The sequence below is a fragment of the Mustela erminea genome, chromosome 5 (genome assembly GCF_009829155.1).
Source record: "Mustela erminea isolate mMusErm1 chromosome 5, mMusErm1.Pri, whole genome shotgun sequence".
Lineage (NCBI taxonomy): Eukaryota > Metazoa > Chordata > Mammalia > Carnivora > Mustelidae > Mustela > Mustela erminea.
In genome coordinates, this window is record NC_045618.1 from 44,142,754 (window position 1) to 44,165,272 (window position 22,519).

The window sequence follows — 22,519 nt, forward strand, 5'->3', positions numbered from 1 at the left end:
CATGCCATGTGGCCTTCCTGCCCACGGCCCCATCACGTCCGTTCCTCCTCCGCACCGTGGGAAGAAGCATTAAGGGAAATGGCTGGCTAGAGGCTTGAACTTAAATACCCTTGATGGAAATAATTTAGCGATTAGTAATTGGCACACACTGTGGGGAGCACAATGGAAAAGTGTGATCAGGGTCATGGTGTTTTATCTGAGCGAGACTAATGGTGGTGTCTCAAGCAGGTCCAGCAAATGTTAAAAGCTGACGTTCTAGATGCTGGGTAGATGTGTATTACTGTAGTATGCTCGGACTTTATTTTAAATACTTCATGGAACCACAGACAAATACCAAACAATAAGCTTCTAAAATCCAATATCACAGCCCTAGCGGAGCTGGGCTGAAAAGGAGAAGTAGCGGGCCGTGGAACTGAAGGCGGGAGCCTGGGCTGGGGACTAGGACACCTGTTTCCTGTCACGGCTCCACACCGTGGCTGCGTGGGGTGGAGAATTTACTTCACCCACCTAAGCCTCAATTTCTTCATTTGTATATACCTCGTAGAATTGCTCTGGGGAACAGATGAAGCATGGTCAGCCTCTAGCAGAAAGCCTGGAGTATGGGATGTGCCCAAGACATGTCTGTGACATGTGACCCTGCCCCGCCGGTGGGTTCTCCTGAGCACAGAGGCACCGTGGCATCACCTCCTCGGGAGGCCTAGGCGAAAACAGTGGTTAACCGGCTGGAGAGGCTTTTCTCTTCTCCCAGGCAGGACTAACCATGAACAGAACATTGAGACCCCCGGTGTGAAATCATGTTTGCGTTTATTGCAAATCCACATTAGGTCAACATGCTCAAGGTAGAGGGCAGTTGGACTGGCTTCTCAAAAGCCTTAGCTCTCAGGCTGCTTCTCTACGCGGCCCTGTTCCCCTTCCCCTCCCCGCTCCCCTTCCTTCTGCATCCCCAAGATGCTCATCTTTGGCTCTTTAGAAAGCTTTACTGTTGATGCAGTCAAAATTTGTAAAATTCTCACACCCAACTCTGGATCACAGAGCAGATTTCTTAACACTTCTGCCTGATGAGAGACGAGACAAAGAGCTCCCCAGAGGAAGTAAAATGCAAGTGAGAGGTCGTTAATGAGCAAGTACTTTTAAAAGTAAAACTGAGCAATGAGTAAGGTCTGAGGGGCTCATGTATAACACGAGGGCTCTAACTCCTGATTGTGCATTTAATAATAGAAAAAAAAAAAAAAAAGTAAGTTTCAGCACATCTACCTCACCCCGTGCATCATCCCATTCTGTCTCGGACCCCCACCCCCCGCACTAGTGGGACCCCTAAAGGAGATACGTGGATTTACCTGATACATCTGTGTTTTTTTTGTCTTGAAAGGTGACACAGCTGGCCAGCTACTTCGAGCCCCTGATCTTAGCTGCAGTTGGTGTCGCCTCCAAGATTCTGGACCATCAGCAGCAGATGACAGTGCTGGACCAGACCAAGACGCTCGCAGAGTCTGCCCTGCAGATGTTGTATGCAGCCAAGGAAGGTGGAGGAAACCCCAAGGTACGGTCCAGGATCCTGGGACCCACCTAGGGCTGCTGAGAAGCTCTCAGATATTCCTCGGTATTGAGCCCCTCCAAGGACAATACCTCCAGTTCTTGGTTGATAGTATGTGACTTCCCACTCAAAGGTGGGAAATAATCTTTGATTGGCCTTCCGGGAAACCTTGAAGAGGCATGTCAAGAATTATACCTAATTAAGCCTTTTTGTTAAGTGATTTTTTTTTTTCCCCATGACAGAATACCTAGGCAAGCATCCTTGGGAAAGAAAAACATTGGGTGGTTATTTCAGGAATAAAAATTAATACCTACCAGGCACCTGCTCAGTACTGACACCCAGCTTGGGCAAAGCAAATCTCAGTTGTCTTCCAGAAAATATCGTTTCCATTCCTGAGACTCAAGTTCAATGCAAAACGTAGGACGAGGTCACCCATGGCATGTGTTTCTCTTGTCTTGAATCAGCAGTTGCCTCTGAAAATCTCCCTTACTAGTTCCACCTGGGACATTTCCTCAGCCTGATGTGTCTTATCACCCAGCTCCTTGAAGTGGCTGAAGATGGTGACGGCCTGCCTTCTGCTCTCAGGGATGATATCTGTGTCTGAGTGATGGTTTTACTTGTGAAACCATCTTGTGCCATAAGTTTCCCCAGGGTTCTGGTACCTTGAGAGGAGGTTGGAGGCTCCTCCTGCTATTTGTACCTTCCAGTAGGTGCTGGGGTCAATCTGAGCTTCCTGGGTCCTCACCTAAGCAGCCCATGGGAACACAGGTTGGAATGATTTGTGTGGGATACTTGCCTACAAGCTATAGGAATCCCTATGATGTGCGTATTGTTTTTAGTGTGCTTTGTTGCAGCTCTAAGATCTTCATATCAGTAACATGGTACAGCAGAGAAGATTCTAGAGTAAGAGTCAGAATCACAAAATAGTATCCTTGGAGCTCACGGCTACTGACTGAGTGCTGGTTCTATGTCATCTCTTCTACCCTATATCCTCTTGATATTTAATCTTCGTAAAAATCCTATGGTGTATGAAAGTTCCCATGGTACAGATATGGGAACTGAGACTGCTTAGGGAAGTCATCCCACATCACAAGAGAAGTGGATGTGGAGTCAGGACTGAGCCTACACCCTCTGGAAACAGAAGCTGACTGCCCACAGCAAGGGCTGGGGAGAGGTCAAGCAAAGCTGTAGGCAAGAGGCCACATGTGGCTAGTCGGTCTCACAAAAATAAAGTATTTGGCACATGAGGGTGGCTTGAGACATGCTATCAAGGAGGAACAGCACATACAAAGGTGTGTATAGGGTTATAAAAAGATTGTGGTGTCTTTGGAGAATAGTGTGCAGTCTGATGTCCATGGAACATATAGAGAGTGGAGATGACCAGTAGGGAAGATAGACTTGGCTATGTCATGACCACTCTCCCCTCCCCCACTGTAAGACCTTTGGGCTTTATTGTAAGTAGTGAGGACTTAGAACCCATCCTGAGTTGAGAAACACCACTCTGGTAACAGCGCAAATAATGTCTTAGACTTGGGTTTTCTGTGTTCAGTTTTTCCAGTCATGTATCTGGCAACTATTAAGAGCCTAAATCTTGGGTTGCTAAAAATACTGAGAGCCAGCCAGCACCCTCAAGTTGTTCTCAGTCTTCGGGAAAGAAAGGAGGCTTGTTGCCAAAATGGTGAGATTTCACAAGAAGAACAAGGATGCCCGTCTGCCTGATAGCTGAGTGATAGGTGCCCCTGAGTTGGCCTCGCCCCCCTTGCACCTGCCCAGTGGGAGGTGGAGGGGGGTAGGACTCGCCTTCCAGACCCAGTTCTGGGTTATCTTTTCTCCAGGGCTGACTGCCACGTGGCTCCAACCCCGACCTGAGAGAATTTCATTCCCAGCAGAGTAATTCCAATTAGGACTTTTCTGGGTGTATAAGATACTAGCATATCTGCTTAGACTGCAAGTTCAGAGCTCCCTGTGGAATTCTGTTTTATACCAAGAAATTCAGAGTCAGGAGCATGTGTAGTCAGCACTGTAAGCTTTACAGGACATCCTCTGCTTGGGAATGGTGGCTGGATGCGAGAGTGGGACAGTTTTCAGTGTTTGAGTTGAAGTGCTGGGGACAGGCTGAGACATCGTGGTGAAGGCAGGACAGGTGTATGTGTCTTTTCCCCTCCCTGGCATCCTGCATTCAGCCTGTACTCTGTCTGCAGACCCCAACAGGCTCCCTAGAACACTACAAGCTGGGTTTGAGGTCCTTTCTTAGGAGGCTGAATGCAGAGATGTAATCGCCTTGGGTGCTATTCTTTGGGCAAACATTTCCTAGGTGTTACCTGCTAGGTCTTAGGGGATGTGTATATGTGTGTTAGGATGTTGTGTGTCACTGTTTGCAGAGGAAATGCAGTTAAATGATCATCAGTGGTTCTGATGTGGTGTAAAAGAGAATAAGCTTTGGAGTCCAACATAATTGGATTCAAATCCCAGTTCTGCCTCTTGCTAGCAAATTACTTCATTTCTTTGCTTCCCCCTCTAAACAGTGGGGTTAATAATGAATACCTCTCAGGGGCTGTTATAGAGATTGACTGAGATAATGTGCCTGACACAGTAGGTATTAAAGAAAGAGTCGGGGGAGGAGGAGGGGGAAGAAGGAAAGAAAAAAAAAAGGAAAGAAAAGAAAAGAAGCAGCCCCAGAGTCCGGTGTTAATGAATCCTGTGATCACGAGGCATTTGCTGGGTAGCCTCACCCTCGCCCCATGAAGCCCCCTTCCACACTCCCTTCTACCCCACCCAGCTCCCCCCCCACATCCTCCTTGAAGGGCCCTTCCTGCTTCTTCTGCAGGAGACACCCAGCCCTGTGCACTGCTGGGCAGTTCTAATGATCAGTTGGGGTTTTTTTACCCTTCTGCTAACGTTGACTTGTATACCCCAACCCCCCGTGGCCTTCTCCCATTTTCCAGATTCCTGTGATGTCTCTGCCTGCTTTACTGCCCTTTGTAGTTGAAGCACTAGAATACAGAAATAAGGCTCCCTTGGAAGTAGACTTCAGACATGTTTCCAAAAAAGAAGCGAGTCTGATTTTTCTCCCGTGTTGTGCCATGAGGAGCAGTAACAAGGAGCCCCTCCAGAATCTAAAATAATGACCTCATTGTTGAGCCCTCTCAGTCCACTTCCCAGATTGCTGGTGGGCTTTTAAGGATGCCTTAATTGAGCACCTACCGGGTCTTTGGGTGTCTGAACCCGTGTGCTCAGGTGGCCGGCGTGTGTGATTTGGACGCGGCTGTGTGGTAGAGGCGAGGTTTGCCCTTGGAGTTGGAGGGAGCGGCCCTGGGAGAGGGTCGGAGTAATTGGAGGAGGCTTCACAGCCTCTCAGCTGACCCATTAAGGGTCTGTGACTTAAATATGTGGAGCGATGGGGAGCGGGCCTAGAGCACTCACAGGAGCAGATGGGAAGGTAATTGTTTCTGGGACAGCCAAGGGCAAGGATGTGTTTTCATAGGTTTAGATGCCCCAGTGTGGAGAAAGCGTCCTTCACATTTTCCAGGGAGTTCGGAGAGCAGTCTTGTGACTCACTGTCACCGCCCCCACAACCTGCCTCTTGTCCCTTCCTCAGGCCATGGGGGATAGCAGACACGTGGCCAGCAGCGCTCAGAAACATGCACTCGGCTTCTGCCCAGAAACGTGCCCTCTGCTTGAACGTGAACGTTACAGCATTCCTGACATTTTCGTGCCACCCGTGATGATCTGATTTCAAGTGAGATTTAGAGAAATACATACCTTTCAGTTTTACTGTTTTCATCCGTATTTGTATGAGGTGCTCTCTTGAGAGGGTCACGGGCAGAAAATGTCACCTTTCAGACTTCTGTCATCCAAAGTGAACAATCGGCACATTTTGTGTTTTACCTTCTCTATTCCATGAAATCAGCCATCAACCTAAATTACCAGCTTCCCTCCCTCACATCCCTAAGAGAGAGTTCTGTGCAGCCTGACATACTCAAGACAACCATCCGCAGTCTGACAGAGGCAGAGCTCGTCAGAGGCCCTATGGAAGATGTCTTCTGGATTCCTTCGGCTTTTCCGTTCCACACACCAAGCCAGTTCCTGGGGCTCACACAGCCTCCTCTTAGAAATCCTCTCTTTCAGTTAGCCAGTCAAAAGAGTTACATTTACCTTCCCTCCCTGGCCTCCTAACCTTCTCATCCATCGGAGGGAAGGGGCAATTTCTTGTGCCTTTGGAAGGGGCGTCTCCCTTTCAAAGCCACTGCGTGGCGGGGTAGGGGGTGAGGGGCAGCTCCTGAACCAGTGTGATTCTGACAGTGACTACCTGGTGTCAGTTCAGATTTCCCAGGTTAAGGGCACAACCCAAATTCAGGTACCAGCCATAAGATCCCAGGTTCCCAGGCCATCCTCACTCTGACCAGGTGCTCCAAATTCCGGGGATTCTCTCTACCCCTTCAGGTTCAATAATTTGCTGGAATGACTCACAGGACTCAGGAAATTGCTCTACTTACTACTACCATTTTATTATAAAGGCTACAAACCATGAAGAAGGTGAGATCTGGGGGCGTCCTAAACATGTCCCAAGGGTGAGTCATGCTCTCAGCTTAGTGCTGCCCCTCACCAACCGGGGAAGCGCACTCCAGCTCTGCTGCCCAGAGTTCTATTGGGATTTCCTCCTGTAGGGTGGATCGAATGAATCTAGTCAGATGACCAGTGATTCAGTCTGCAGCCCTCTCCTGTCCCCCAAGGTCAGGCTGATACTCTATTGCTCAAAGCCACAGCCCCCTAATCGCATGATTGGGCTCTCCAGCATGGCCAGCTCCCATCCTGAAACTGCCTACAGGCCACCCTGAGTCCCCTTCTTAGCCTAAACTAATGTGAGGTCCTCGGGGCCCACTGTGAAGCACAGAGGCAGTCCTTGACCACTTGGGAAATGCTAAGCCCTTGAAGGCTCCCTCCTAAGAGCCTAGAACAAAAATCAGCCACATGCTTTACCATTTCCCACTGGGTGAGGTCCCAGGGTTGGGCTCATCGGGTGGCAAGTGCTGAGTAAGGGCGGCCCGGCCAACTTTGGGAGAGGTAGCAAATCCTGAGGCCCCTTGTCTTTGCCACATGGTACTTGGGGGCCGTCCCCTTGTTTAAAAGCAAGGAGAGGCTAAAACTAGATGGCATATTCCCTAGATTAAGGTTTGTTTTTCCAGTAGCGCTGAGAAATTTGACCTGATCTGGCCATCTGCTCAGCTTCCTTTTGACCAGTGGCATCCTTTCAGCAGATGGCCAGCCTGTCGGTGGCCTTGGTTGGCCACCAGATCCATAAGCTTTCTTGCGGAAGCTCCCATTTTCCGATGGCGACCGTCGGAGGGGTCCCCGGCAGGGACGTTGTCTGACTCTCACCTTGCAGTGGGCTGTGAGGGTGAATGGGACATGCACAGTGGGGACGAGCACAGTCCCTGGCACCAAGGAGTCCCTGAGGAGTGGTGGCAGCAGGCCACTCTTCCTGCAGTTCCAGGCTTTGGTATTTGCTCTTGTTCCCAGTGCCCTGCCTGTCACCTAAGATGAAGCATCATCTGTCTGTCAGATGCTAAAATACCTGACTGGAGATACAAGAACAGAGATTTTGCCACTGGTTTGAAAGTCACATTGGGCCCTCAGGCTGGGCTCGAGGGCAGGGAGCAAGGGCCAGGGCCTGTTCTGACGGCCCAGGAGCCTGGTCTCTGCCTCAGCTCTGCCATCCATGCCTGGTAGGCAGCACAGAAACAGATGGTTCCATTTATTTCTAAACAAGCCTCTCCATAGGAGAAATTTGCACCAACACCCTGTGAAGGTTATCTTTGTAAAAAAGAAGAAAAAAAAAAAAAAAGAAAAAGAAAATACCTGTAAAGTAAAAATGAATGTCTCACCCTTTACCTTTGCCCCAGCTCCCCGCAGTGACTTGATCAAACCCTTCATTTCCTATGAACACTGTGCTTCTAGAGGGAAGGAGAGCCAACTGTTGGCAAGGAGCACACAGTCTAGTCGGGGTGGGGGCTGGGTTGGTGGAGAAGTGAGAGAAGGGGGGCAGGAGCCGTGTGGCACGCACCGTGCTAGACACTTCCCATACAGTGCACTGGTCAGCTCCTCTTAACAGTCCACATCCTTCCTGCCCCCGGACCTTTGTACAGCCTGTGTCCTCTGCCAAGCATGCTCTCCCTTTCCTCCTCACCCCATCAACTCTGCTGGATACTGGTCTCCGCTTCAACCCAGACACCTCTCTGACCCCAAAACTGGCTTTGGGGCCTTCTCAGGGGCTGTCGCAGCTAGCTGTTGCTGCAAACAAGCCATTCTAAAACTTAGTTACTTAAAACAGTACCGTCTGAGAGTGATCTCTGGTGGGTCTGCAGATCCACGGAGCTCAGCAAGCCGGTTCTCACTCAGAGTACTTCCTCCCACTGCCACCAGGTGGCGGCTGGGGCTTGAGTGACCTGAGGGCCAGTTCCTTGCTCGGAGGTCTGGTGCTTGAGCTAAAATCACAAAGATACTCAGGGGCTGGGGCTCCGTGGGCTGCCCTTTGTACCTCTGTGCGGTCTCACTGTGCAGTCTGCCCAGCACACAGCCTCCTTACACAGAGGCCGAGGCCTTCACAGGCTCATATCCTGAGAGAGCTGAGCAGAAGCCGTGTCGTGTTGCAGTATTGAGCCTCAATTCCCCATATCCTTTTTTCTAAAGCTTTCACCTCTCTGGCTCCAGAGTTGCTTCTCAGGGCTGCAGAAATCCAAAGGAAAGCCAGTGAGAGCATGAGAGAGAGCCATCCAAGGAGGGCTGCTGGAGGAGGCTGTATTTAGGCTGGGCCTTGAAAGAGGACTAGGATTTGCATGGGGCAAAGGGAGGAGGCGAACACAATAGAACCAGCTGCTACAGGCTACTGGCGGAGGGGGAGAGGATGGAGCCATGAGGAGGCTGGAAGCGGGTGGAGGGAAGAAGTCCTGAGAGCGACTCCCCATCTGAGGTGGGAAGAGTCAAGGGATCTTTGTTCCTCAAGGCTCTTTGTCCCTGTTAACTTCTGAGTTAATTTTAGCCCTAATGGTCAATAATTAGGATTTGCATCCGACACTTTGTTGGTGTCTTGAGGTCACCATCCATGATCCACATACTTCACATCTTGTCACGTGTCATTTTAGAAGACCTGGATTCCCTTGGCTTTTCCGTTCCACACACTGAGCCAGTTCCTGTGGCTCACACAGCCTCTCTTAGAAGTCCTCTCTTTCAGTAAATGAAACAAGCTGGGATCGGGAGGGAGACAAGCCATAAGAAACTCTTAATCTCACAAAACAAACTGAGGGTGGCCGGGGGGAAGTAGGGTAGGGCGAGGGTGGCTGGGTTGTGGACATTGGGGAGGGTATGTGCTATGGTGAGTGCTGTGAAGTGTGTAAGCCTGACGAGTCACACACCTGTAACCCTGGGGCTATAAACATTACATGTTTATAAAAAAAAAATTTAAATATATATTTAAAAAAAAGAAGTCCTCTCTTTCAGTTAGCCAGTCAAAAGAGTTACATTTACCTTCCCTCCCTGACCTCCTTAGCTTTTCATCACCAGAGGGAAGGTGCAGTTTCTTGGGCCTTTGGAAGAGGCGTCTCCCCCTGAGGTGTGTCAGGGCAGCCGTGGCCACTGTGTGGGGGCCGATTCTGATGCTGACTACCTGACATGAAGTCAGGCGCCTGCTACTTGGCTGTTCCTTTCCTCCCCCCAAGATTTTATTTATTTATTTATTTGAGAGAGAGAAAAAGTATGTGCACGAGCATGGAGAGAAACAGCGGCAGAGGGAGAAACAGACTCCCCAATGAGGAGGGAGCCCGATGTGGGGCTCAATCCCAAGACCCTGAGATCATGACCTGAGCCAAAAGCAGACACTTAACCGACGGAGCCACCCAGGCACCCCTAGACTGCCCTTATTATAAATATATGCTGCAGGTATCCATATCATCTCATTGGAATTCTGCATAGTGTTGTTCCAATTATTCCCATTGTGCTGAGGAAGCCACGCCTAGGACCGCTTAGCTAGTAAGAGGTAGATCCAGAGCTAGAACCCAGTTTTTCTGATGGCAGGACCTAGGCTCCTTCTGCATCTGTCTCCCATTGGAGGTGTTTTTCAGGAGCCTGGAACCACCGTTGTTTCATCTTTCATCCACTCATTTACCTGGTGTCTCCTCGGTGCATGATGCGCTTGCAAAACTCTGGCAGGTGTTGGAGCATCTCTGAGTTACAGTCAGAGGGAACTTGGGAGCACTCGAGACTTTGCCTGCAGAATGTCAGTCCCTGGAGAACTTTGCTCCCTCGTCCCTCCAGGCTCGTGGCAGTGTAATTTGTGACATAATTCCAAAGGCTCTTCGTCTTTCCACAGATGGATTTCTCCTCTATGTCACTACATTGCCACAATCCAACCTTATTTGCAGGAAGGGAATTCTAGAGTGTTGTGCAGCTTGAAAGAGAAGTGCATTTATTGTGAACGTGTTCTTTCCCTTATATTAGGTTTTGGTTTTTTCTTAATTAAACTGGGAAGCGTGCATCATTGGGAATCAGTGGCATTCTCTTTCTATCATCCTGGACAGATTAACATAAAACTGGTCCTGTCATAGGATGCTGTTAGATATTGCAATTTTGTTTTTCCTTTTGATTATTAAAAAACATCCTTTCTACTTCTCTTTCTGATTTGTAGTGATTTTGCAAACAAATGTACCAACAGAAAGAAAAGGAAAAATCCAGAATCCCTGTTGTGTTCCATAAGGGTTTTGTTTTATGTTGTGCTTTTTTTAAGGTTATACCTAAAAGAATTGAAGTCATTTCTGAGGAGACCGAGCACCATTTTCCTCTGCTTATGGAAACTTATCACAGTCCTCTTTCTGCTTTCCCTTCTCAGGCCCAGCACACCCATGATGCCATCACAGAGGCCGCTCAGCTCATGAAGGAGGCTGTCGATGACATCATGGTGACACTGAATGAAGCCGCCAGTGAAGTGGGGTTGGTGGGAGGCATGGTGGACGCCATTGCAGAGGCCATGAGCAAGGTAGGCCTGGGCTCCCAGATGCTCACCTTTATCCCTTGACCCCAGTTCCTCCTCTGTTTCCCTCAGACGTGGTCCCTAAGTGCTTTTCTCTAAGGAGCAGCCAGTCAAAATGGATACCAGTGACCGTCCTCTTTTCCTGAGGGTTTCAATCAGCGTACACATCCTATCCTCTGTCCAACATGGTATTCATTCTTGGTTATTCATTCATTGCTTTGGAAGCCAGTCTCACCCTGTCTTCTGGTTTTTTTGTGTGTGTGTTTTTTTTTTTTTTAATTTATTTATTTGACAGACAGAGATCACACGTAGGCAGAGAGGCAGGCAGAGAGAGAGGAGGAAGCAGGCTCTCCGCTGAGCAGAGAACCCGATGTGGGGCTCGATCCCAGGACCCTGGGATCATGACCTGAGCCGAAGGCAGAGGCTTTAACCCACTGAGCCACCCAAGCGCCCCCCTGTCTTCTGGTTTTACACAGGGAAAAATAATGGCGATGGAGAAGGTATCATTGGTTCCTTCACTTACAAAATGGAAATAGATATTTACCTCCCCTGTTTACCTCCTAGAGTAGTCATTGGGAACAAAGTCCAAAGTGAAATAATGAAGGGATTCCCAAGGGCTGGTCTTCGGAGTGGCTCCTTTGGACTCATGGGGAGCACATTCGTAGGCCCTACCACAGCCCTAATCAATTGAAATCTCTGTGGACTTGAGCCAAGGAATCTCTGGATTTTTTTTTTTTTTTAAGATTTTATTTATTTATTTGACAGAGAGAACACAGTCAGGGGGAGCGGCAGGTAGAGGGAGAGGGAGAAGCAGGCTCCCCACTGAGCAGGGAGCCCAGTGCAGGACCCGATCCCAGGACCCTGGGATCATGACCTGAGCCAAAGGCAGATGCTTAATGGACTGAGCCACCCAGGCACCCCAGGAATCTCTGAATCTTTTAAATCCACTCCCCCCATGGTTTTGGTAGCCAGATGCAGACACCACTTAAGTAGTATGTGTGAAAGCCCATAGTGAACTCTTGCAGACAGTGAGCATGGAAGACAACGTGAGAGTCATTAATCCTCTAGTGACCCCTTGGTGGTTGAGCTGGATGAGTAGGGACTGTGACGGGAGAGTATCTCCTGCTCTTTCCTCAAGGAATCCTTCACTAGTCCTGTTAGTTTGATAGTCATTAAAATTAACAATTGTTCAGCAACATCTCATTTCCATTCTGTGATAGCACCGCCAAGAATTTTAGATTTTGTCCCTGTTTTGAAATGTCCATTGTCAGATTGTGAATACATTATTATGGTTTTTCAGGATAATAAGTGGTCTTTAATTGCTAATTTAGAGAAGATTGGTTGGTTGGTTTCTCCATAAAGAGGTGATAGCCTGGAACTATAATTAGGATAATTCCCCTTAAGCATTCATTACGCAGTCATTAGCAGACGGAGAGAGTCACGAGCCAGGCGGGGATGCCAGGACTCCTTTAGACACCCCGGACGGGCCTCATCAGATCACTCTGGTAATTTCTGCTGTGGGCTTCTCGTTCCTCAAATATGGACAGTTTGGCAGAAAATGAGCGAAATTCCCCTCTTTCTAAAGCTTTTGGGGAAATCTCAGTGGTTGTGTTTGGTTTTCAGGACATCAGAACACCTGAGCTTTGAAAGTAAGCCATGTTTCAGGGCCCCAGAGTGGCTTACTTGGTTAAGCATCTGCTTTCAGCTCAGGTCATGATCCCGGGGTTGTGGGATCGAGTCCTGCTTCGGGCTCAATACTCAGCAGGGATCCTGCTTTTCCCTCTGCCTCCCACTCCCCTGCTTGTGCTCTCTCTTTCTGTCAAATAGGTAAATAAAATCTTTAAAAGAAAAAAAAAGAAAGTAAGCCATGTTTCCATGAAGGATATTAAATAATGGAGCTCAAGTTTTCTCAATACAAATTAGAAATTCAGGTGACTTTTTTCTCCCTAGGAGAGAGTATTTTTCCAAATGACTCTAATGATAGGTAAGAGTTCCAAAATCTCTGGAATGTGGAAGTCAGATTCTTGAAGTCTTTTTCGATAGCTGTTGAGCCTTGCATACCAAGATGGATTTTCAGTAAAGAAAGCAGCACTTGTACTGTCTGATATCAGTGGTGGGATAGCTACTCTCTCACTCAGCCCAGGACACTCCCCACTCTTTTGGAAGGGCTGGGAGAAGTCTGGCATTACCTGATAGCAATAATTAGGAACTTCTAGTGACAGGATCCACAGAGGCCAGAACAAAGGGGTTCTTTCTGCCATTCTGCAGAGTGTACAGTCGGGGTTTATTAGTACCCCCAAACTCCTCCTACCCAGACCTGATAGCCGTGGTTCTACCCAATGCCTCTTCCGCATTCTCTGTTTGTTGAGCCTACCCCAGCCTGCCCATTGCTGCCCACTTTGTATTCAGTGATACTCCAGGGCCTTTGAGCCCATAGGCAGTAAAGTGTTAGAAATAGGGCGTTTTCTGAGTTTTGGTTATTTGGTCACAGCATTGATAGACTGTCATCATCATTGTCATCGAGTGACTGGCAGAAAAAATGAGTGTACCCAACGTTGAGTGTAACTTGGATGTAATTTGTGCCCCTTTTGGTGCTTCTGCCATGGAGGTTCATCCTGGAATTCTCTATGTCTAAGCACCAGAAGGTTTGGGAATTGATAGGTTAACATGAAGTAATTGGATTTCTGGGTGGTCTTGGACAAATGACTCAAGCTCTCTGAACCTTGGTTTCTCTACTGAGTGAGGTCAGTGGTTCTCAGTCTTGGAATTTTTGTGACCCACTACCTTTTCTTTGTTTGCTTCTTTGTTTGGGTTGTTGCATGTTGATGGTGGTGATAGTTTTTTCTTCTTTCTGACCAGAGGATGGGGTTAAAGAGACAAAAAGCCCGCTCTCTGCATCACTACTGTTTCATAACGGAAAGGTCATGTTAACATCACCCTCAAAAAAAGTAGGAAGGCTATAATCTCAGAACAAAGGAGAGTTCTTTGAACTAAATAAATGTGAAATTTAAAAAAAAATTGATCACTTTGTTCTTCCCTTTCTCATTGTCTTTGGACTGGCAGGTTGTGTTCTAAGCTTCCCTCCAGCTCCAGCTCCTGGTGTGTCTGCTCTTAGGCTGTGGCTCATACAAAATCTCCCAGCACATTGCTGGACACATAGAAGATGCCCAGTCAGTTTATACTGAGTGACTGAGTCCACAACTCAGTCCTCATTTGACCAGCAGGACCCCCATAGTGTGACCAAGATCATTGGCAGCAGCTTATTCCTTATAAAGAATCCCAGAAAAATCCAGCCTGTAGTCCATGTTGATGCTTTGGTAGAAATGGTTCCAGAACCATGCGGCCGTATCACATGTGGGCAGCAGGAAGCCGTTCCTTCGGTTCATGTCTTATTTAGTGCCTGCTTGTGACCTTGAGCTCTTACTGAAGACTCCATCTAATGTTTCCTAAGTGCCCTCTTGGCCCCTAGTCTCTGCCCCGACTGCGAACTATATGGCAGAGAGCTGCCAGGAAGGTCTTCTCAAAGATGTCATTGTGTACCCCAGATCCCACCATTTTCCTCATGATTTCGAGGTTCTTCATCAGACAGCTCAGCTTCATCCTCACTGCTCTCAACGGCCCCCACTTCTGTCCACCGCACTCACTCTTCCTGTGTTCATGTCTCCTTATTTTGGCTCCTCACCTGGAATACCATTCAGCAGTCAATGGTGACGGTAATGACGAAGATGGTGGTAAAGATGTTGCCTTTTTCTTCATCATGGTCATCATTGACATTATCATCATCTTTGTCATCAACCTGGTCATCATCTCCTCTTCCTTCATGTAGCTCTTGGCCGGGTATGCTCTCAGTTGATGTGTACTACAACCTTCCGATGCTAGGAAGTTTCTCCTGAAGGACCTGAGCCTCAGAATTTAAGCAACGAGCTTGGGGCCCATTCATAAGCCCTGGAACTGGGTCTCCAATACAAGACTTCTGAACCAATATGTCTCCAACCCTTCGAGGGACAGAGTCATTGTCCCACTTGTCCCGGCTCTTCCCACTACAGCGATCTCTCCCATCTCTCAATTCATATTGCTCTCAAAGTCAGATGAGGAACTAGTGCTTCCAATCCCTTGTCTTCCCCAGCTTAAATCAGAAGGAGGGTTCCAGGGCATAGACCTCTATGGACTACACCATTCCTAGGGAAGCCCTTCACAGTGTAGATTCTGCCTCCTCTCCCAGTTCATCTTCTGCCTTTCTCTGCTCCCCTAAAAGTGTCTGGCTTATGCCTACCACCATATGCTTGAACTCTAATCTACTTCTTAGGACCCCTTCCCTACCTTTTATATGTAGCAGACTCTTCTGGTAAGATTTGGCAGAAATGTTCCTTGGAAATGCTCTCAATCTCCTCTCAGACAAGGCTTAGGGCCCCCTTGCCTGTGTACCCCAAGTGCTGTCTTTGTACCTCTGTTAAAGCCCTTATCACCAAAGCTGGGGGATGCTGTTGACTCTTAGCCAAAGAAATTCTATGGGCATCTCCATTTTTCAAAATTCCCAATAAATACAGCCCATACTTCAGCTGTCCTCTCCTGACATGTGGGTTTTTTTTCTCTCCTCTGTAGCTGGATGAAGGCACTCCTCCAGAACCAAAGGGAACATTCGTCGACTATCAGACGACTGTGGTTAAATATTCCAAAGCCATTGCGGTGACAGCTCAGGAAATGGTAAGAGGAAAAGAGCTGCCCCACCCACTGTCGGTTGCCCTGGTGTCCACCACTACCACCACTGAGTCTTCAAATCAGGGTCTCTGTTGGACAGAGACTACCCCTTGTTTCTAGTTCCTTCTGGGCCCCTGCTCTGTCCTTTATCTGTGGTCTCTCTGGCTGCCTGTGGTCTAGACATCCCCATCTGCTGGAGCTCTCATTTCCTGGAAAAGCTGCAAGAGGGAATTACAGATACTTGGGCAAGGGACAAGGGAGCAAAGGAGGAAGAGAAAATGAGAAGGAAGTTAGAGATAAGGGGAAGGAAAAAAAATCCTATTCACCTTGCAAAGGTCTTAAGCTGTGTATATAAAGTTACATACAAGAGAAGACATGTAGGATGGAATAGAGGTTGTCTAATGGAATCAAGGTATAGTCCTTGGACAGAAAGATATGCCAGTCTTTCAGGCAAAGTGAAACAACATGGTTATATAAAGACAATTTCCCTGACAACAGAAGGTATGTGACCTTTGGAGGTAATTTTCTTTTTCTTTTTTTTTATTTTTGCAAAAATGTATTGCCATCGGAACTGTATTATATGCCTCTTTAGATAAAAATAGCATAAAGAATGGAGAATGCTATCTTGATAGGTTAAAAAGTTGTACAAAAGACAACCAGTGGTGTCCTCGAAGAATAAACAGGAGTGCGTAGTAAGAAAGTTCCTCTTCACCCTCTGAAGGCTCAGATGTCACAGAATAAAATTTGGGACCATGTCTCTCTGCTGCTGCCGTGTGAGGCTGAGTAGAGACACAAAGCAGCCTCCTGGCTGGAGGGACCAGACGGAGCCATGGCGCCACGCCTCCCCCACCAGGCCGGCCCCTCGGGATGATTTTGTCATGTAGTCGTGTGTCCACTAGAGGTTGAGCTTGGACCACAAAGCCTTCCCTGGCCGCTGCTCCTCCTTCTTAGAAACCCTGTGATTGTGCCAGGTTCACTGTTGCTTAACAGGACGTGGGCCAGGAAGGGGAATAGGAGCAGTACCCATCTCTGGGACCAAAAGAGCTGGCGCTGCTGGCGCTGCTGGGGGTTGGGGGGGGGCTCCGGGGCGGGGCACGGGTCAGATGAGACAGCCCAGCGGTGCCTGGTCCTCTGAGGAGGGAGCACAGCGCAGCCCGAGGCGAAAATCTGTGGAGTGGCCTCCTCGTGTTTCTGGAACGTCTCCTGGGCTAGGTTCTCAGCAGGCCCATCTCAGGCCCAGATGTCCATGCCCTTCAGGAGCCCAGCTGAGGGCTGCGTGGCCACTGCTAGGTTAGCCAGCCTGGACCCTGAGTGGGCAAGGGCCCTGCTTTACCATGTCAGGTTGCTCCGGAATTGCTGTGGTCTGCGTGGCAGGACTCAAAGGAAGCAGCTGAAGGTACAGCCTCCCTCCCTTGGGGCTCCCAAGGAACCCACACCTACACCTGCCAGCCAGTGACATTTCCTGGCAAACATGCCTTAGATAGCTTACCCTTCCCCTTAGCAGGGTTAATGGGCAGCAATGGGCCATTCAAAACACTTATTTTTAAGCTCTTCATTTTTTAAAAAATTTTTAAAAGATTTTGTTTGTCTATTTGACAAAGAGAGAGAGATAGCAAGAGCAGGAACACAAGCCAGGGGAGTGGGAGACGGAGAAGCAGGCTTCCCACGGAGCAGGGAGTCCTACGAGGGGCTCGATACCAGGACCCTGGGATCATGACCTGAGCCAAAGGCAGATGCTTAACAACTGAGCCACCCAGGTGCCCTCTTAAGCCCTTCTGTGGCCACCGAGAGAGAGAAGAGGTGCATGCAGCAGGAGGGAAGCCTCTTAGGAAAGAAAAGGACACCTTTCTGGGCGGCAGTTAAAACTGCTGTTCGGAGCACTAAGAGGCATTTTGTCAGAGGAAAAAGAAGGTCTTGAAACGAGTGTGTTAGGTAGGATAAATTTTTAGGTAAGTTTTTCTATGAAGCAGGTGGAAAATACTGAATATCCTAATGAGGAGGAGGCATAGCTCAGCCGTTGAGGCTGCAGTGGACACTTAACCAAGTCGGTGGCTGAACCCTTGTCCTCCTTTGGCACAAATTGCTTATAAAGCTGTATTGTCTTGAAATATCTTCCTCCCAGAGACTCATCGGTCACTTCTCAATCATGGTTTCCCTGACAGCCCTGCTATCCTCACATCCTCTTGCCAGGGTGGGACCTGTTTCTGGGTTCCCAGAGACCAGCTCAGGTCTCTGCTGCAGAATGTGACCAGGGATGGGCACTGCCTGGGGCTCATACCCCCTGTATTCCCCAAGGGAAGTCTCATGGTGACCCGCAGGGCCAGGCCGGTGGGGGCTGCCGTGCTCACCTCCCAGTGTGGACTGTGAGGGCCTGCCCAGCCTGAGCCTAGCATGTCTCCCGCTGGCCCCACCAGGACCTGCTGGCCTGAGAGGGGCCCCCGGCCTGTTGTGCACGTCGCAGCATGGGCTTTGCTTGAATTCCCCTCTCCAGCCCCAAATGCAAGTCCAGAGCTTAAAAGTGAATGAAACCCTTTGGCTTCCAGTGGAATTAACACATGGTTCTCATGCTTTTTTCCGTGTGTGTGTGTGTGTGTGTGTGTGTGTGTGTATGTGTGTGTTTGTGTCTTGCTTGTTTTCTTTTTCCAGATGACTAAGTCGGTTACTAACCCGGAAGAGTTGGGAGGACTGGCTTCACAAATGACCAGTGACTATGGGCACCTGGCTCTCCAGGGCCAGATGGCAGCAGCCACGGCGGAGCCAGAGGAGGTCTGCCACCATAAGCCCCTGTTTTAAGAAGCACATGCACATGGGTACCCACTCCCGGGGGATTCTGGCTAGCTCAGCTCAACTTGAGAAGATTCCAGCCTGGTAGCCAAAACTAGGCTTAGTTCCCACCACTCTCCCGCCCGTCCCCCAGCTTCAGACCCACTAGCCCAGGCTGTGCTCAGAGGCCAGCAGGCGGAGAGCTGGGTCCAGCTGGGGAAGTGGGCTTTCAGACAGGTGCCCTCTGTTGGGAGTGTCTGGCCAGGTCCCCTGTCTCCTGGCCTGTCACCTGACTCCCAAAGCAGAACACAAGCTACCATCTTCCTCTTGGTTAGGACATCCTCCTCAGTGATTTTCCTGTTTCCCAAAGGCTCACAGCAGTATTGGAAGAGCCGAGTGTGGGAGTTAACCGTCCCGGTCTGAGAAAGGGCTGGCTAGCCTACTTTTGTGACACAAAGTCTTCCCCAGCTGTTGTTGGTGACTTTCTATGAACCGTCCCCCGTATCTCATATGAACCCCTCTTCATTACCTACCTGCCTTCCCTAAACCCTAAACTTCCCTTTCCCTAGTGGCTGAACACAGACTTTGCCTTAGAATGCCTATACCCATAGGAGCCTTAGTCTGGCCAAAGTTTGGTCCCAGAGGCCACTTTCTAAGAGCCCCCTTTCCTGTCTAATATGCCCAAGTAACCACGGGGTCCCCTGGGAAGCAAACAGGCCGGCTGGAGCGGCGCACACCCGACCGCACCCCTGCCAGCAATAGCAGAGAGGAGGTGTGCCATGCCCAGCTATCACATGGCTCCTCAGAGACACAGAGCTCAGTCTGCGGTAAAGAATAGTGGCGTACATTGCAGGGATGCTGGGAAGATGAAGGTAACTACATTCTGTGACATTGTATTGAACACAAACCCCGTTGATGATATTCCTAAGGGAAGCGGGCTCTCAGGGCGGGCAGCTGTGACCGATCTTCCCTTTCCTGCAGTGACAATCCATGTCCCCAGGCCACTTAGTGCTGGTTTGCCTGGAGTCCATTCTAAGCATGTCTTCACAAAGACTCCCGGAGATGATGCAGAAATGACCCAAAGTGAAATTCCTTGCTAACATGTCATAACAACGCATGCGAACAGGAGTCTCGTATGTATGCACATTCATACATACATATCTAGCATGGGATGAAGGAGGTTTCTAACAGTGCCTGCACTTTAAGATTTTAGTATGGTTGAGTGTTTAGGCTGCAGCATGAATAATTCTGTTTGTAACGAGTCTATGAAGTCACTACCCAGAAAGAAAAGTCACCAGAAACCACCCCCCCTCCCCCGGCCCCAATCAGGATTGGATTTCCTAAACAAGCCTAAGGGAGCTTACATCATAGGAAGGAACAATCTGGACAAAAGGAAAAAGTGTTAGGCTTTGCAGGACTCAAAAATCAAAGAGGCTATGGGGAGGGTTTGGATCTCTGTTTCCAGAAATCTTTTAAAAATGGAATCTAGATCTGTCTGGTCGGTTCCGATGTTGACCCGCGGCCTGAGTTACTGCGTGAAGAGCCCATGATCTGTGCAGACCTTTCCACGTCTAAGTTCTTCAGAGCTCCCCAGCCCACGTGTGAAACAGGCAGATTTTCTTCCTGTAACCCAGACCATGAAGCAAAATACAAAATAACGTCAGAGCAGCCAGGAAAGGAAAGGTATCGCTGAAAGCCCCACATGAAATTACTTTAGTCCCTGGCCCCACATTTGTAGCAGCTGACGTTTTCATTAAGGTTCTCCCTTTACACCCATGCGTCTTGAGTTATATTTTACATTCCAGACCCAAGAGCAGTGTGACCTGGAGCCAAAAGGGGCAGAGAGAATATACAATTACCAGTGGCTTGCTAAGGAAAATTCTTTGTGTGCATTTGCCAGACAGATATTTAGGGGAAAACTGAGAAGGTCGGGGGGATCCCTAAGGCAATGTTGTTTTTTTATTCCAAGACTGTGGAATTAGTTTTCTCTCCCAAGGGGGCCCAACCTCACAGCATGGGAAAGTATTTCTATCCAGGACAAGGAAAGAAGAAGTTGCTCCCTCATGGTCCTGCCGGCTGTGGTGCCGAGCCAGCATTTTGGTCTTTTCCAGAATGTGACAATTACAGGAGAAGCCCGACCCCTCCCCTTTGAACACCAAGCAGGAGCTTTATCTGCTGCTTTTTCCAGGGAAAACTCAAACTCCCACTAACACCACTGTGAAAATGACTTTCTTGAGGAAAGTCAAAACCCTCAGGCAACTTCCCCAAGATCCCTGTTCTCTTGAAAGGGGAGATCCTGTGAGCCACCAGTGCTGGGGGGAAAGATCTAGTGACTACAGCTTTGTCTCCGAGGGAACTCTGCTGTGAGCACGTGTAATACTATGTGTCTTCAAAGCTGGCAGGAACGTTTGTCGAGAGCCTATGGCAAGATTCGCAGCCTTTTCCCAAACATGAGATGGGTAATCTACACTAGAATTCTTAAAAACTTTCCGCTCTGAGACACACTTTTTGTAGGTAGAAAGTGATGCCCTGTTTCTTTTCTATGCTTGTGATTCTTGCCCTTCCATTTTTTTTTTTCTTTTTAAGGAGAAACTCTAAAGTCTGCCAGCTAACATCTGCAGTTGCCTTTCAGTGTTCACAAACTCTCCCAGGCCAATGATATTTGACCTGGTTTCAGATGTGATTGTTTTGAAAGCCTGAGACAAATGTGTACATTTTGTTTAGTTTTAGGCAGTAAAGAAGATGATCAGTATTTCTGAGACCCCCCTCCACCTGAAATTTGATCCAAAACTTCACAAAGGCCAGACTTCCAATTTCCCCCAGGATGTAAAACCAGGAGATGCCCATTTGGGCAAGAAGGGAATTGAGGGTTTTTCTTGACGTTCGAGTCACGCTTTACTGCAGTTGCCAGTTTAAAACCCCAAGTTGAATGTCTGAGCCACATTCCTTTATAATACACACTGGTTGGTGGTAAGTCAGATTGCCCTGGGGGCTGGTCAGATTTGCTGAGAAATTTAGTGTTACTTTGAGAAGTTAGCATTTTTTAAACCCTTATCTTTTTAAATACAATCTTAAAAATGCATTCCCTCTCTCAGATGTTCTTGAAGCAGTATAGAATGTTCTGGGAGATTGCAGTAGAGTATATTGCTTCTTTTGTCCCCTTTAAGTGCCTGTCCTAGCTGTCCCACGTACCCGTGGAAAAGAATAATCGGAGAGATGTTCATCAAGTCCACACCACGGATCAGATCCCTGCTGGGGGCTGTCCCGTGTACCTTCTGAACTACACAATCCTTCCTTCTTCCCCCATTTCACGGGTTAGCAAACTGAGGCTCAGGGAGCTTAGTTAAATGGTCCAAGAGCACGCAGCTATGAGAGTCAGTATGGAAACCACTTGAGTTTGGAATAAGTAAAGTTTCAAGTAAGAAGTAAACATGGCAAGGTCAGGATTCACACCCAGGGCATCATAGCCTTTGCTGCTTCTGCCTCACCAAGCTACCTCCTGTCATAACATTTGTGTGGTATTTTCTACTTTGAGATGTGTTCACACACACCTTTCATTTGGTCCATCAGCCCTGGGTAGTAGGGCAGGTTCCGTCCCGTTTCACAGGTGAGGGAACAAAGGCCTAGGAGGTTAGCCCAGCTCGGCCAGGGTGTTGGAGGCCAGGAAGGCTGGGCCAGAAGTGGAGCCCCTGGACCTTTCTGCTGCCTGTACTGCTGTCCTCCTGGGTGAAGGGCTGAGGGCAGATGTGGGGCTGGTGTCCTGAGATCCCTCCCCTTCCTGTTGCATTCAGCCCTCTTAGTCTGAGAAAATAAGTGAAGCCTGTTTCAGCCTGTCCCCCACGAGACTCAGCCTCCTGCGTGCTGTCCGAATAGGACTGTGCAGCCAAGCATACAGGAGGATTGCGTGGCCAAACCTCAAGGAGGCCTTCAGGCACCCAGAAGGTAATCATGTGCCCTGGCACAGACCCCTCGCCAGGACTAAGCCCTGGGTTGGCCAATGGCTTTGTACAACTGTTGCCTTATCTTAGGCTTATCCTTCTGCCTTCTGGTGCTAGTCTTTGGCCGTGCTTCCTACCTGGACTCTCCCTCCAAAAGACCACTGTCCCAGCTCTGCAGTGTACTTGCGGAATCCTGTGCTACATGCCTGGTGTCCCCTCCAAGGGAGGGGCTGAGCATCAGGACACTGAGGTGTTTTCCATGGCAAGGCCTCTCGCGAGAGCACTGAGGGAACCTGAGAGAGTCGTTGATGATGTGTCATGTCTGCCCATAGGTTCCAGGCCTGAGACTGTGGAGGAGAAGGTCCCTTCACCCTCCCACCTCCAGGGCCACTTGGAAGTGACTTAAGAGGTCTGTGCTCACCCGAGTGCCCACCACTGGGTGGATAGGATGCTCAGGTGTGGCTCCGAGCAGGGAACAGAAGTGGGCCAGAGAATGTTCTTTCCGAGACAGGTCCTTCCTCACACTGGGGCTTCCCACCTTACTCTTCCAGCCCCTGACCCAGG

At 48.9% G+C, this 22,519-nt stretch overlaps 1 protein-coding gene across 7 annotated transcripts in view; it reads left to right on the forward strand.

The window, feature by feature from the left end:
• The window catches only part of TLN2 (talin 2), a 421,428-nt gene that overhangs the window by 341,963 nt on the left and 56,946 nt on the right, over nucleotides 1-22,519 (forward strand). For 5 of the 7 annotated variants that reach the window (XM_032342750.1, XM_032342743.1, XM_032342747.1 and 2 more), the window contains 4 exons: nucleotides 1,370-1,540; nucleotides 10,416-10,562; nucleotides 15,159-15,260; nucleotides 17,901-18,020. In XM_032342750.1, the coding sequence (XP_032198641.1) occupies nucleotides 1,370-1,540; nucleotides 10,416-10,562; nucleotides 15,159-15,260; nucleotides 17,901-18,020 (540 nt within the window). The remainder of the gene's footprint in view (nucleotides 1-1,369; nucleotides 1,541-10,415; nucleotides 10,563-15,158; nucleotides 15,261-17,900; nucleotides 18,021-22,519) is intronic. The other 2 variants (XM_032342748.1, XM_032342749.1) reach the window with 1 other exon arrangement.